General features: G+C 46.8%; 3 protein-coding genes across 6 annotated transcripts; 2 read left to right on the top strand and 1 right to left on the bottom strand.

Annotated features, from left to right (window-relative positions):
* Positions 1-88: 88 nt before the first annotated feature.
* atg13 (ATG13 autophagy related 13 homolog (S. cerevisiae)) lies at positions 89-5949 on the bottom strand. Of its 4 annotated transcripts, none has more exons than XM_067248601.1 (18): positions 5775-5949; positions 5369-5449; positions 5020-5100; positions 4782-4901; positions 4599-4645; positions 4367-4507; positions 4236-4276; positions 4044-4140; positions 3831-3929; positions 3662-3755; positions 3392-3490; positions 2743-2832; positions 2275-2405; positions 2070-2190; positions 1860-1937; positions 1426-1539; positions 1157-1285; positions 89-1031 (listed from the first exon to the last, which is right to left on the bottom strand). In XM_067248601.1, exons 2-18 carry the CDS (start codon positions 5435-5437, stop codon positions 954-956), a joined length of 1629 nt encoding a protein of 542 aa, XP_067104702.1. In that variant the 5' UTR covers positions 5438-5449; positions 5775-5949; the 3' UTR covers positions 89-953. The 4 variants fall into 4 exon arrangements, with proteins under 4 accessions (XP_067104702.1, XP_067104701.1, XP_067104704.1 ...); XM_067248600.1 differs by having other exon boundaries at positions 4032-4140; positions 5775-5929; XM_067248603.1 differs by lacking the exon at positions 3392-3490.
* A 232-nt stretch (positions 5950-6181) lies between these two features.
* Positions 6182-8720, top strand: harbi1 (harbinger transposase derived 1). The gene is made up of 4 exons (XM_067249296.1): positions 6182-6200; positions 6746-7108; positions 7408-7719; positions 8007-8720. Exons 2-4 carry the CDS (start codon positions 6751-6753, stop codon positions 8381-8383), a joined length of 1047 nt encoding a protein of 348 aa, XP_067105397.1. The 5' UTR covers positions 6182-6200; positions 6746-6750; the 3' UTR covers positions 8384-8720.
* Positions 8721-9052: 332 nt separating this feature from the next.
* zgc:110699 (uncharacterized protein LOC325371 homolog) lies at positions 9053-12114 on the top strand. Its single transcript, XM_067249590.1, has 7 exons — positions 9053-9171; positions 9622-9722; positions 10135-10191; positions 10300-10373; positions 10995-11142; positions 11640-11733; positions 11925-12114. The coding sequence occupies exons 2-7, from the start codon at positions 9644-9646 to the stop codon at positions 12112-12114; spliced, it is 642 nt and encodes a 213-aa protein (XP_067105691.1). The 5' UTR covers positions 9053-9171; positions 9622-9643.
* Positions 12115-13163: the final 1049 nt, after the last annotated feature.

Below are 13163 nucleotides of genomic sequence, written 5' to 3'. Positions count from 1 at the left end.
TGTTTGGAATGTTTAACTGCAATCTATCGTTTCCAAGATCTTACTTTTTATATATGTTGTGAATACAAAGTATTAAAACAATTAAAGGTGACGGTAACAGTCTCTGTGCTTTTATGGGTGTTTAGAAAATACATGTAGCACAGTTTTGGAAATAAAACATCTATTTGTTACACAACAGGACCATGCTGCTTTATTGACAATGCCTAGAAGATCAGATTCATGGGACGAGGGACGAAAGTGCAGATCAGGTTTCTTGTCAGGGGTCACCTTTTACTTCATGAGGCGATTGAGGGGACGAGCCAGGTCTCGATACATAATTAGAGTAGTGATAAGTCCCAAACTGTGCTCTGGGACAAAACAACCAAAACATTGTATCCTTCCACCTTCCTTTAGAAAATATGATTCAAAACCAAGAGACTGGTGGTGTTGGGCCACTCAGGTTCAGATGTTTGTACATGCCCTTGTAGGCAGGGAGTGAGGGTGGGACCAATGGGTGTGTGTTCCTTCCACACCCAGTCTATTCAGCTAAAAAGTGAGTGACGCTCCAGGTGTAACAAGAAAATAGCTAGGCTTGCTCTTAGAGTCACACTGTATAGAAGGACACTATTTACACCTCCTGGATGAACACACATTCAATTCTACTATACCTCAGAGACAGGGAAGGAGGGAGAAAAAGGGAGTGAAGGAGGGAGATAGGGCAAGAGAGGAAGTGAAAATCTGGTATTTACACTATGGAAATGAGCAATTGATGCAGTTCTATTCACACACATCCGTGATACCAAAAACCGCTTATCTTCATGTTCTCTACAGGACGATGTCATTGGATCTTGGTCGCTCTCACACCAAGCAAGTTTGAAAAAAACATCTGAATAGGTAGGTAGTAAGAAGGTACAATGAGACAGAGAGGGGCCGCCCTCAGGTGGGGCCCAGCCAGCCTGGAGGTGGGGACAGTCCTACTGCAGTGTGTCCACAAACGCATCAAACTCATCGATGTTCTTCTCGTAGACAGCCAGCTTCTCAGGCAGGGAGTCCTGAGGAGGAAAGAAGTACCCGGAAGCGGGTCAAGAGGATTCAGACTCACAAAGAACACAGGAACACGGGTACGCAGGAACACAGGTACGCAGGTAGGTGGGGTGTGTGTGTGTATGTATCTCACCAAGTCTTCTGCCATGGACTGAGAGCTGACTTCGATGGACAGGCTGGCCAGCTGAGGAGGGTTCTGGAACTCTCTGTAGAACGTCCCCAGGTCCATGGGCAGCAAGTCATCCTTGGAGAATGCAGGCTTCTGGAGACCACACATTGCATAGAAGAGTTAGGGAGTATTCTACCACACACAGCTAGAGCAGAGCTACACAGCCAGCCATAGAGAGCATGGGCTGTGTGCTTCGTGAGAGAAGAAGAGAAGGAAAGGACAGATCTGCTTACAAAGTCGACCATGACAAAGTCGTCGTGCGGCTGTCCAGTGCTTTCCCCTGAGCCCTGGGAGTGGAGGCTGCCCTGGAGTGGGGAGGAGGAGGTGGGGGAGTCTGGGGGCTGCACCTGGGGGAGGGGGGAAGGAAGAGATAGTCAAGATAGGAAATAAAAAGGTCAACTCCAGGTGCATCCCGCTGGCTCACCGGGTAGAAGTACAAGCTAGGCCTTTCCATCCAGCCTGGGCCATTTACTGCCCCTTCTCTCTCTCCCCCTGCCTTTCCTGTCTATCAAATTGTCAATATCAAGAATTTATCCAAAAATGACCCCCCAAAATATATGTATATCAAAATAAAAATGTACTCCAGCTCAAAGGTCAACTCCTTATTCCTTTATCATCTCCACTGTATCCCAGGGTTCAAATCTGTGTGTGTGTATAAGTGTCTCACCATGGGGTCATTCTCCTCCAGGTCATGTGCCCTGGGAGCAAACGCTGCAAATGGCAGGTCCAGACTCGCCATGGTTACCTGACAAGACAACAAACACGCACACACAGAAAAAGATTAGCCTCCATGGCATGATCCTCTGAGTATGCGATTAGTTTGAAGCCATTTTAGAAGTCTACCCGTGTGTCAGATGTTATTATTAGCAGTTCTTACCTGCGTGCCAGGCTTGTTGACAAAGGCTCCAACCTTTCTGGTGAAGGTGGTCTCTATGATGTCAGAGGGGGAGGCACTCTTTACCTCTGAGCTCCTGGACAGACCCTCTGTCTCCTCTCCACTGAAACACACACCGTTTGCATCACAGAGGAACAGACATGTTTGTTCTAGTGAGGGTCAGACCGGGTCATGTGATAGGCCTGACCTGCTGGAGGGCGTGGCAGGGACGTGGTCAGCAGGCGGGCAGGAGGAGACACGCCCGTGGTCAGCCTGGGCACCGTGGCATGGCTGGGCTGGCACCTGGGGGACCCCGCCCTCCTTCCCAGGTAGTGCCACCTACACAGGACGTGGCACAGACAAAAGCAGGGGCCTGTGTTAAGGGCTGTGTGTGTGTGTCCTTTATTAAGCTTTTATTAAAAACATAACAAATAAATCCAAGCAAAGAAGATGATTCGTCCACTGTTTGTTCGGTCATTTCATTCCATAAAAATAAAAGTTTGTTTTCTTGAAAAAGGCACTTTCATTAACGTGATCTGGAAGAAAGTTCCATTCGGTAACAGCTCTGTAAATTACAGTAGATTTGAATAGATTTGTGTTAAGCCTAAATGGTAAGAGATTTAGGCCTAGGTGGAAAAAATGTATGTGTGTGTGTGTACAAGGCACACTACTGCACCTGGTGGGGGTTGGCAGCGTTTAAGGCTGAGGGGTGGCAGTAGTCAGCGCCAAGCCCTGGAGGCTGATAGGACATCCGAGAACTGTAGAGCTAGGATAGAGAAACACAGAGAAAGATATATATAGAGAGGGAAATCGAAACACACAAGATACAGAGTATATGAAGACAAGCCCAATAGATGTGGGTGAATGTGTGTTAGGATGGCAGCATGTAGCAGGACTGGGCAGTAGGAGCAGAGTCTGGGGGTGGAGGGGTGGCTGGAGTACAGGAGTAGGAGCAGAGATCTGTCGGACAAGTCACCCCTCATCAGACTGCTGGACGAGGGGGGACAGAGAAGTGGGTGGAGTCAGGAGGGGTTGGAAGGGGTCAGTAGTTCTTCCCACCAGGCTCTGGTTCCCAGGCCTGGCTAACAGAGCAGGTCATGTTCACGTCAACACACACAAAAGCCATGCTCTGTGGCCAAGCTCCGGAACACCATATCCTTCTATCACATGTTAGGAGGTAATAGAAGACAGGCCAGGCCGCGGAGGCACACCACGCAGTGTGTGTGTGTGTTTCTTCATGAGTGTGTCTTCATGTGTGTGTGTGTGTGTGTGTATGTATGTATGTGACAGGGAGAAAGCTGCTCACTCTCTACTCCAGGACTCACTTGGTGTGAGAGGGCCACGCCCAGCATGGGGACCTTCAGAGTGTCCATCAGTGCCGGTTTAGGTGTCTTAAACTGTGCCTGACTGACAGTGAACACACACTACACAAAAAGAGAGAAAGAGCACAGACACAGGGAGGCACCGACACAGACAGAGAGGGAGGGAGGAAGGAAGGAAGAGTGGAAAATGAAAGCACTGTCACAGAGCATGGATAGGAGAAGACAGCCAGGAGAGGAGAGAGGAGCTGCTAGTACGAGTTGCTGGCTGCCTACCTGTGAGGGAGGGGAGGTGGAGAAGGAGGTGGTGCAGACCTCCTGGGAGTCCTCCACTCCAGCGTACGCTCCTCCTTCCTCGTCACCTGGGGCTCTGGAAAGAGGACAAGCTGTTGCTATGTATCTTAGAACCATTTAGTTGTGTGTGTGTGTGTCTGGGCAAACCCACCTGTAGTTGCATGGGTGCATGTGTCCCATGTTGCTGAAGGGGCGCTCTACGAAGTGGTCAATGATGATTCCCATGATGGGGGCAGAGCGCTCAAACTGCCTGTAGGATGGGGAAAGGATGACAGGAGGTTAGGAAGAGTGGAGGAGACAACACAATACACTGTGCGGTGCAGTGGGTGCAGAAGGGGACTAGAACACATACTGTGTGGTGTACCTGGTGGACATAAAGGCCAAGTTGGTCCTGTAGGCACACGAGAGGGTGATGGTGCCAATGGGCGTTCCTACAATCCCCACACGCACTGTCTGGAACCCTGCAACAGCAACAACAACAACATCATCATCATCATCACAGTTAGCAATGCTAAGTTAATGTCAATAATGCCAGTGATAGGAGAAATCGTTTTACCTTCCCCCAATCCTGTTAGCTGAACCTCCCCAAAATATATCCTGCAAAAGCAACAAATGTGTTCGTCAGGTCGTCTGTACATAAGATCATGTAGAAGAGGATGTATGTGATGGTTGTGTTTCGTGGCTGACCTGTAGAGGATAACGTAGTCATGGCCCTGCTTCCTAGACAGCTTGTAGGCAGGTGTTACCCTGGTGATGGCCAACAGGGACTTGAGCAGCAGAGACAGGCGGTTGTACACAGTGTAGGACACCTTGATGTCCTTGTCACACCTGAACGAGCCAGGGCAATGAGAAAGATTAACACCAAGAGCAAAAACTACAATAGACAGAAACTGCAAACCAACAGCAAAGACAGACTTACTTCTCATTCATTTCTAGACACCATGTCTCCAGTTCCATTGAATCGCCCTGTGGAATAGGACAAATAGCATATGACAAACTGTCCACACAAGACCATCTTGTTTATCCTAGACATTCGGAACATGGTAGTTTGGTGTGATTACACAGATGTTTGGTGCTCCATGTGTGCAGCGCTTCAGCTCACCTCAGAGGTCTTGAGGGAGATCTCCACACACATGGAGCGACCAATGCCAGGCAGCTGGCCGGCCAAAGCCTTCTTGGCCTCATGGGTCACCTCAGGGATGTCTTTAATGGCCAGGTTGAACTGAGGAAGAGAGGGATATTGATAATGGTGAATGTATATGCACCATTAGCTGAATGGGTGCTCGTCAGATGTGTGATCTGTCCATAGAATAACAACAGATAACAGAGATGTACCATACCCAGTCAGACCCTGTGGGAGAGGAGGAGGAGCGGGTGCATATCTTCTCCCCAAGCCGTGCTTGGACAATCACTTGTACCGTCTGTAGACAGCCAGAGAGTGAAACATAGGGCACATACCTCATTTTTAACGAAACATACATGTCTGGACTGTATGTAAATGAGCTCTTTGCATCGTATGATTTGACCTATATCATGATTCTGCACTCCATATTTTATGTATCACATAATGACGGGAATAGTCTGACTAACATTGGTCTTCAATGTGGAGATAATGGTCTCGAGTGCAATCTGGACAGGACAGAATCAGTTCAAACATAGTTCGTTACAGATTCATTTGAGAAATCTTACCTTTAAAGCAAAAAACTTGATGAACTTATCCAAGTCTTTTTTATCCTGGGGACTCAGGTCAGTATCCATAATGGCATTCCCCTGCAATGTCAAGACGTAAACAACGTTAGATTAGCTAGATAAGGTAGCTAGCCAGCAATCTGCTCGATAATTAACGTAGATGGCTAACTTGTCAAAGACTGATTGACGTCAAAGACTGAATATTCTCTATACATTTTGGTTATCTCTGAGAATATAATCTCACAAGTAAAAAAAACTCCCACTTAAACAAACTACTCTTTTTTATTGTCGTTTATAGCAGGCAAGCTATCTAACTCTACACCGCGGGTCTGCACGCATATTAAGCCAAGGCGTGCTAGCTACGAGGTAACCTAGCTAAAATAACAACGTCCACGCACATACTTACAGCTCATCACAATCATTTATATCACAATTTCTGCTACGTTCAAAGCCTACTGAACACTTTAAAGTTATTGTAAAAAAAAATGTGCAGTTGCTTATTCCATCACATCGTGAATAATAAGAACAACAGCCTTGTCAAGCTTGCCCATATTTTGTTTATTTTTTTCTTCGGGTCAGCAATGACGTGTTTGGAAATTAGGTATTTGTCGTCGCACTTTCACAGAAATATTTACAATCACGATAAACAATTTAAAGTGTTATTGTAGATATTCAAATAATCTAAACGTTTAAATGGTATACATATTATGGAGTTGTATTACCAAATATATTTGTAGTGTAGCACAAATGCGAAATACGAAACTGCGTTTCTTAAATTTAAGATAGTGAGCAGATTAGGAGTTCATCATTTTTGTCAACAAAGCAAGCCAAGGTAGGTTTTGCATTGCCTGATTGAAAATATATATCATGATTTGCACGTTAGAAGCCACTGCTAAGAGTATGATTTTACATAATTTTTCCTTTGGAACGAGTTTTACTTAACTCATTCAACCTTTCATTCATTTACGGAGCTAGACAGATAGTGCTAGCTAGCTGGCTAGCCATACATGAATCATACATATCGCTAACTAGCTTCGTTGTCTAGACTGCTTCCAAAACTCGCTAGTCACATCACATCAGTGATTAGTCATATTCAAACCGTATGACTAAAACATAAACTTGCCTCCAACAGCTCGATATCGTACTGAAGAGCTAACAGTGGTGGTTAAAGTGTGCAGTGTCCAGTTTTATAAAATGTTGTCTCTACTGAGACATATTGTATAAATCACCATGATCGTTCCACATATCCTCCAACTCAAGCATTATGACTGTAATATAATATGTCTCTCTCCCCCCCCCCCCCCCCCTCTCTCTCTCTCTCTCTCTCTCTCTCTCTCTCTCTCTCTCTCTCTCTCTCTCTCTCTCTCTCTCTCTCAGACACCATGGCTATACCCATAGCCATCCTGGACTGCGACCTGCTCCTCCACGGCAGAGGACACAAGACCCTAGATCGATTTGACATCGAGACGGTGTCGGATGAGTTCCTGCTGACAACATTTGGCTTTCCTCGGGAGTTCATCTATTACCTAGTGGAGCTGCTGAGGGATGTGCTGTCCAGACCCACCCAGCGCTCCCGAGCCATCAGCCCTGAGGTGCAGGTCCTGGCCGCGTTAGGCTTCTACACCTCAGGATCCTTCCAGACCATCATGGGTGATGCCATCGGCATCAGCCAGGCCTCTATGAGCAGATGTGTCACCAACGTCACCAGAGCCCTGGTGGAGAAGGCCCCAGAGTTTATAGGTAGCAGACCTGGGTCAATTACAGTTTGCCCATACTATATATTACTGCATATATTACTGGTACTTACTATTTAATTGGCCTCTGTAATTGGTACAGATCTGAAAGGCTGGAGGGATAACTGTTTAACATGTGTTTTCAATCACACCATAAAAAAGCCTCTTAGTCCCTTCAGCCTCTTGTCTCGTAAGTTGTTGTCTATAAAACTGCTCGTATTTTTCTCAGAGTCAGGAAAGTTATAAGAAGCCAACAATCCATTATCATATCACTGAGAGTCTGATCATCCCTGCGTTTTTTCCCAGGCTTCACCAGGGACGAGGCTACCAAGCAGCAGTCCAAGGATGAGTTCTTCCGTGTGGCCGGGTTCCCCGACGTGCTCGGCGTGGTTGACTGTGTGCATGTGGCCATCAAAGCCCCTAACTCCGAAGACTCCTCCTATGTCAACAAGAAGGGTTTCCACTCAGTGAACTGCCAGCTTGTGTGTGACGCACGGGGCCTGCTGCTCAGCGCAGAGACCCACTGGCCAGGCAGCCTCCAGGACAGCTTTATCTTCTCCCAGTCCTGTGCCAGCAAGCTGCACCAGGAGCAGGACAACCATGGGGGCTGGCTGCTGGGTAGGTCACCATGACTAGTGTCTCATGAGACCCAAACTAGCTACCTGGATCGTTTCCCATGGGATGCAAAGAGCACCGTTGTCAGAGTAAATTGATGTCTCTGTTTTACTTTTCAAGCTTCATCCTTATAACATACACTTAACCTAGACTAGATGGAGGCTCTTCCTCAAACTCTCCCTTTCCCATATGCTACTATAATGTGATAGTATTATTACATGTGTGTTTAGCTGGTATGTGAAGACAGCTTCGTGGTATGATGACATCAGTCATGTGTTTCTGCTCTCCAGGAGACCGACGCTACCCTCTGAAGAAATGGCTGATGACACCCATTCAGTTCCCAGAAACCCCTGCAGAATTTCGCTACAACCTGGCGCACGGTGCGACTCAGGAGATCGTAGACCGAACCTTCCGGGCCATCCAGACTCGGTTCCGTTGCCTGGACGGGTCCAAGGGCTACATGCAGTATTCCCCGGAGAAGTGCTCCCACATCATCCTGGCGTGCTGTGTGCTTCACAATGCCTCTCTGCAGTCCGGCCTGGATGCCTGGACCTTTGAGAGGACAGACACCCCTGACCAATCAGATGAGGTGGAGGAAAAGCCAGAGGATGTGGACCCTGAGGCCCTTCAGTTCCGCAAGGAGCTTATACTGAACCACTTCAGCTAGCAGGACCTGGTCGCGGCTGTGTGCTGTTCTGTTGCCATATAGAACCATAAATGGTTCTGCCTGACCTGCGCAAACTTTATTGCAGAGAACTCTTATGTTCCTACAAATGGTTCTATATAGTCCTCGTATGTTTTCAGAGTGTAGGAGTCCTGGATGTCTTCATATGTGAAGCTTCAGCAGGTTGTTTGTGGAGCCAAGAACTAGACAGGAACTGTTTTGTCTCTGAGCAAGTAGGATCAGAGATTCCTCTAGACATATTTAAAAGTACTGACTGGGAGTGTACGTTATGTGGTGTGTTTTGTAAAGTTGTTGTTTGTTGATGATTGTGAATAAAGTGCCTCATCATCATGCTGACTCGACCTTCCCTTTTTCTGTAAGTGGTCAGGTGACTTGTGTATGTCATGGGAGGTAGATTGAGAACAATGCCCTTTCTGGTTCAGGTATTGAGAAACCACTCAGCATTTCCAAGCCAAGATGAACTTCAGGAGGAGCTTAACAGAGACCTCTACAGTGCTGGTGCCCCAGTGACAGAGAGCAGGCGATGTCCGCCTGCCTCCACCTCCCCGGACGACCGCCTGTCAGCAGCAATACATCACCCTAACTTAATGAGACTCTAAAGGGGCGCGCCTTCAAAAAGCAAAAATAATTTCACTCTGAAAGGGGAGCTAAGTGCAACGGAGGGCTGGTGGAGTGGAGCATTGTAACCTCAGACAAGAACTCACAGAGAACAAACCCTGGTTTGTCTTCCCACATTTTTTTGATTAACTAAAGATCCCGGCTGTGGCGCAGTAAGTAGACAGCAAACAGGTGTGCTTAAGTTAGACAAAGAAAGTTTGATAATTGTTAATAATAGCAGAGTCTTTTTGTGTTAACTAGAAATCTAATTCATGTAGTTAAAATATACTGAGTTGCTTTGTTTCTGAATCTTAGTTGTTATTATCCAGTAGGAAGATCAAAGTATAAAGCAAAAAGCATGTTACATTGGTTGATCATACTTACAAATGTAAAAAGAAAATAGGCACTCTGCGAAGGAGGCAACACTGTAAACCAAAGTTATTCTTTTTTTGTTTCTGGAAAGTGTGATTAAGTGGGACACACAAAGTGGGACACACAAACAGCTACAGCTCACTCATGATTTGTATCAAGGACTTTCTTCTTCTGAAGTACCACCCTTCTGCTCTGCTGGACAGGGTAATGTCACCATCACTACATTCATTGAGTTTTCTCTCACGCTAAAGAGGCAACAGCAAAAAAAAAGCCATGACTGAATCCAGCCAACCCAGAAAGATGAACCGGGCCAAGCTGGTGGTTCTGGGTCGAGACAACTGTGGAAAGACAGGTGAGACCACGGACAAGAGCCATCTGGAAGGGCCAGAGGTCACTTTGACGGACTCTGTAAAACAAATTAAAAGTGTGAGGTATGGAGAAGCCTTTTATGTTTAAGAACAATATCACAGATAAAGAGATGGAGATCCTCTTAAGGATAAGAAACAGAAAAGCTTTCATCTATTGTGGAAAGAGCCTTTTGTAACTGTACAACAGATTATATCTTATCTGTAAAGAAATGGACCGTTCTATACAAATCTATTTGTATAACTAACAGTATTGCTCAACAGACTAGTTGGATGGGGCCTCCTCATGGGGCCTGTACACAATGTCTTGTCTACAAAGGGTTAGTTCTGGAAGAAAGGGGAGGTGTGTCATGATGTGTTAGTCCGGCTGAGCTCTGCTGTGTATTGTCTCTCCTGCAGCCCTGTGTGTAAGATTCATCACTAGACGCTTCATAGGAGAGTATGACCATAAAAAGGGTGAGGACACACACTATTGTCCCTTATATAATCTTTGCCTGGCCTGTGTCTCTGCTGGGTCCACTTCTCTGTGGTGACAGCCAGCGTGTCTGTGCTGTCTTCTTTCAGAGGTCACCTACAGGTGTCGGAAAACTGTGGACAACGAGCCAATCGATGTGGAGATGTTAGACACAGCCAACAAGGTACTGTCCAATCACACATTTCCCTTTGTCTAAGGACTGGCTTCTTCGGGCTGGTTCTCTGTCTCTCTATGGTGAATTAGGCTTGTCTCTCCATCTCTCTGCTCCCTATCAGGTTAGGTCCCTGTGTTCTCTGCTAATCCTTGATGTCAGCTTCATAAAGGCCAGACTGGAAAATGGTCTGAGATGGCATCCAGACTTCTATACTGTTCCTTTCATGAGCTTTCCTGAATCCTGGCTCTTAAAGTTCTGCTGATGTGGCTTTAACTAAACGGCTGACGTCGATCAAACATAACGAAAGAGAAATCTGAGGTGGCAGGGAGAGAGCGCTCTCACTGGGCAAACTCAGCAGTCACGGACTTGACTGTGACTAATGTTGAAGAAGGATGTGGAGGAATAGACTTCCCCGACTTCATCTCAGGAAGAGCTCAGTTAAACCATCCTTGAAAAACTCATCATAGTCATCTTGTGTGGTCAAGAGAGAAGGGGTTTAAGTGAATGATGGTACTGTATGTGAATGAGGGAATGAATACTGATCATGTAAAGATAATGATGACCTATCCATCTATTCCTATATTCCTTCTCTTCAGTCTCTGTAACCACAATGCCCCCTCCCCCCAGCAGGAGTGTGTTGGCTCTACAGGGTCATCTCTGGAGAGCTCTATCAGGTGGGGCGATGGCTTCCTCATTATCTACTCCATCACGGACCGCAGTAGCTTTGAGGCCGTCTCACGTCTAAAGAGGCTCATTGACCACATCAAGCAGGCCCTGGGTAAGATGCCTGGCTAAGAGATACACTGGACCCACACTAGACATTAGACCCCAGCTACAAGACCACTAGACCCGTGCCTAATCTCCCAACACCCTGGTGAAGAGCTGAGCAAGTAGATGAGGCTTGTTCCTGAGAGACAGTCTCCAGGACAAAGTGTCTCAGCAGGGGTTAGAGTACAGGTGGAAGGATGAGAGAGTCACTAAGTCTCTTTCGGCCCCACTGCACAGCCTTGTGAGCAGGGTGGCTTGTGTCAACTGTCACTTTTTACAGCGGTGGCCTTCCAAATTCCTCCCCAGATAAACCATCTAGACTCTAGAGCAATAGAATTTGTGTGTGGGTGTATCTGTTTCCATGTGTGCCTATGCTAAGCATGTATGTGTGTCTATTTGTGTGTGTGGCTAAGCTGCTCTGTGTGTGTGTGCCTGTGTTTGGTGCTGCACGTGTGTATGTGAGGGTAGGTGTGCCAGGGGTCTGAGCTCTGTTCTGTTGAATCCCAGGCATCCCTACAGTGATTGTGGCCAACAAGTCAGACATGGAGAACGGGCGGGTTGTGAGAACTGAGGAGGGTCAGGCCCTGGCTGCAGACCTCAGGTCACCATCCATCCCTCAATCCATCCCTCCATCCATCACTCCCTCCATCCATCACTCCCTCCATCCATCACTCCCTCCATCCATCCTTCCATTCATCCCTCCATCACTCCCTCCATCACTCCCTCCATCCATGCATCCCTCCATCCCTCCATCCACCATACACTTTTAACTGTGTGTGTGTGTGTGTCCAGATGCGGTTTCTACGAGCTGTCAGTGGCAGAGGGCTGCGTTGCCGTGGAGACAGCGGTGGCCCAGCTGGTCAGGGAGGTGCGTTTAGAGTACCAGCGCCACCTGCTGGTGATGGACACGCGCTCCCGCATGCTGCAGATGACGCACGCGCTAAGGAGCAGGCTCACCCGCAGCAAGACCATGCAGTGGTAAATGAACTGGTCCCGATAGGTCACTTGATTATAACCACCCAGAAGTGTGGAAGATTTTCTACATAGCTAAGCCACACTATTGACATCACTAGGTCCATGGCGGGCAGTTCTTTAACAGGACACAGCCCTCTAGACATCCAGGACCAGCCCAGCACAACCCACTGGAAGAAAGATAAGAGTTCTGGACTGTTGATGGGACTGGGAGCATGTGAAGACAGTGTTGTAATGCACTGTATATGTGTGTAGAAGAGACTGATTATCTGTGTGTGATTTTGCATAGTAGTTATAATAGTACTCTACAGTATGTGCCATATAAGCCTGCTCTTTGATGTCAGACTACCAGGAAGGTAAGGCTCAAAGACACTTGCATGAACTATGTTCACTGCTACTGTGTTAATGTGTTTGTCATCATGGAAATAAATATATTACAGCAATTGTTTGAACGTTGTGTTTGTCTTGATGATTGATGTCTAGTTTATTGTAATGATTGTAGTGCTATTGTGGGAGAGAAAAACATACAGAGCAAGAAGACTTTGTACTTTTATTTAATAAAATGGTAAAATAAATAAATACAAATTGATCAAACGCTCCAAAAATCTCCTCGTTCTGACACTCTGAAAGTGGACTGGCCAGACACTGCATAACAGGTAACAGGTGGGTCTGGGGCAGGGGCTGGGGGTAAAGGGGAGATGGATGGGGGAGAGAGGGTAGGACTCAAAGGCAACAAAAAAAGGACCAGTAAACAAAACCGTTGTCAAAATAATCCAACGTTTTTTCAGAACCCTTTAGAAATAATTGTGAAAAAATACAGTTGACAGTCCATCTTACAAGTGTTGTGTAATAAACTGTTTAGGTGTTCCAGACCAGTTGACATGTCCTGGGGGTGTGACACTACAGCATCGCGAGCAGACGGGACAAGAGCCCATCTGAACTGACACCGGACACAGTCCCCCTGGTGAGGAGTCACACAGGCTTCCACATGCTGTGTTCCACAAGCCACAGAGGGATGGAGGGATAGAGAAATGGATGGATGGAGAGATGGCAACACAA

The sequence above is a fragment of the Osmerus mordax genome, chromosome 13 (genome assembly GCF_038355195.1).
Source record: "Osmerus mordax isolate fOsmMor3 chromosome 13, fOsmMor3.pri, whole genome shotgun sequence".
Lineage (NCBI taxonomy): Eukaryota > Metazoa > Chordata > Actinopteri > Osmeriformes > Osmeridae > Osmerus > Osmerus mordax.
The sequence above is the reverse complement of the archived record's forward strand: the minus strand, read 5'-3'. Positions and strand labels throughout refer to the sequence as shown.

Excerpts from the sequence above, each read along its gene's own strand:
- atg13 (XM_067248600.1), bottom strand. The coding sequence starts at position 5,437 with ATGGATACTGACCTGAGTCCCCAGGATAAAAAAGACTTGGATAAGTTC. Across the intron at positions 4,277-4,366 it reads GACTACGTTATCCTCTACAG|GATATATTTTGGGGAGGTTC; the intron begins GTCAGCCACGAA and ends TTGCTTTTGCAG. Across the intron at positions 2,833-3,391 it reads GCGTGGCCCTCTCACACCAA|CTCTACAGTTCTCGGATGTC; the intron begins GTGAGTCCTGGA and ends TCTCTATCCTAG.
- harbi1 (XM_067249296.1), top strand. The coding sequence starts at position 6,751 with ATGGCTATACCCATAGCCATCCTGGACTGCGACCTGCTCCTCCACGGC. Across the intron at positions 7,109-7,407 it reads GAAGGCCCCAGAGTTTATAG|GCTTCACCAGGGACGAGGCT; the intron begins GTAGCAGACCTG and ends GTTTTTTCCCAG. Across the intron at positions 7,720-8,006 it reads CCATGGGGGCTGGCTGCTGG|GAGACCGACGCTACCCTCTG; the intron begins GTAGGTCACCAT and ends TCTGCTCTCCAG.
- zgc:110699 (XM_067249590.1), top strand. The coding sequence starts at position 9,644 with ATGACTGAATCCAGCCAACCCAGAAAGATGAACCGGGCCAAGCTGGTG. Across the intron at positions 9,723-10,134 it reads AGACAACTGTGGAAAGACAG|CCCTGTGTGTAAGATTCATC; the intron begins GTGAGACCACGG and ends TCTCTCCTGCAG. Across the intron at positions 10,374-10,994 it reads TGTTAGACACAGCCAACAAG|GAGTGTGTTGGCTCTACAGG; the intron begins GTACTGTCCAAT and ends TCCCCCCAGCAG.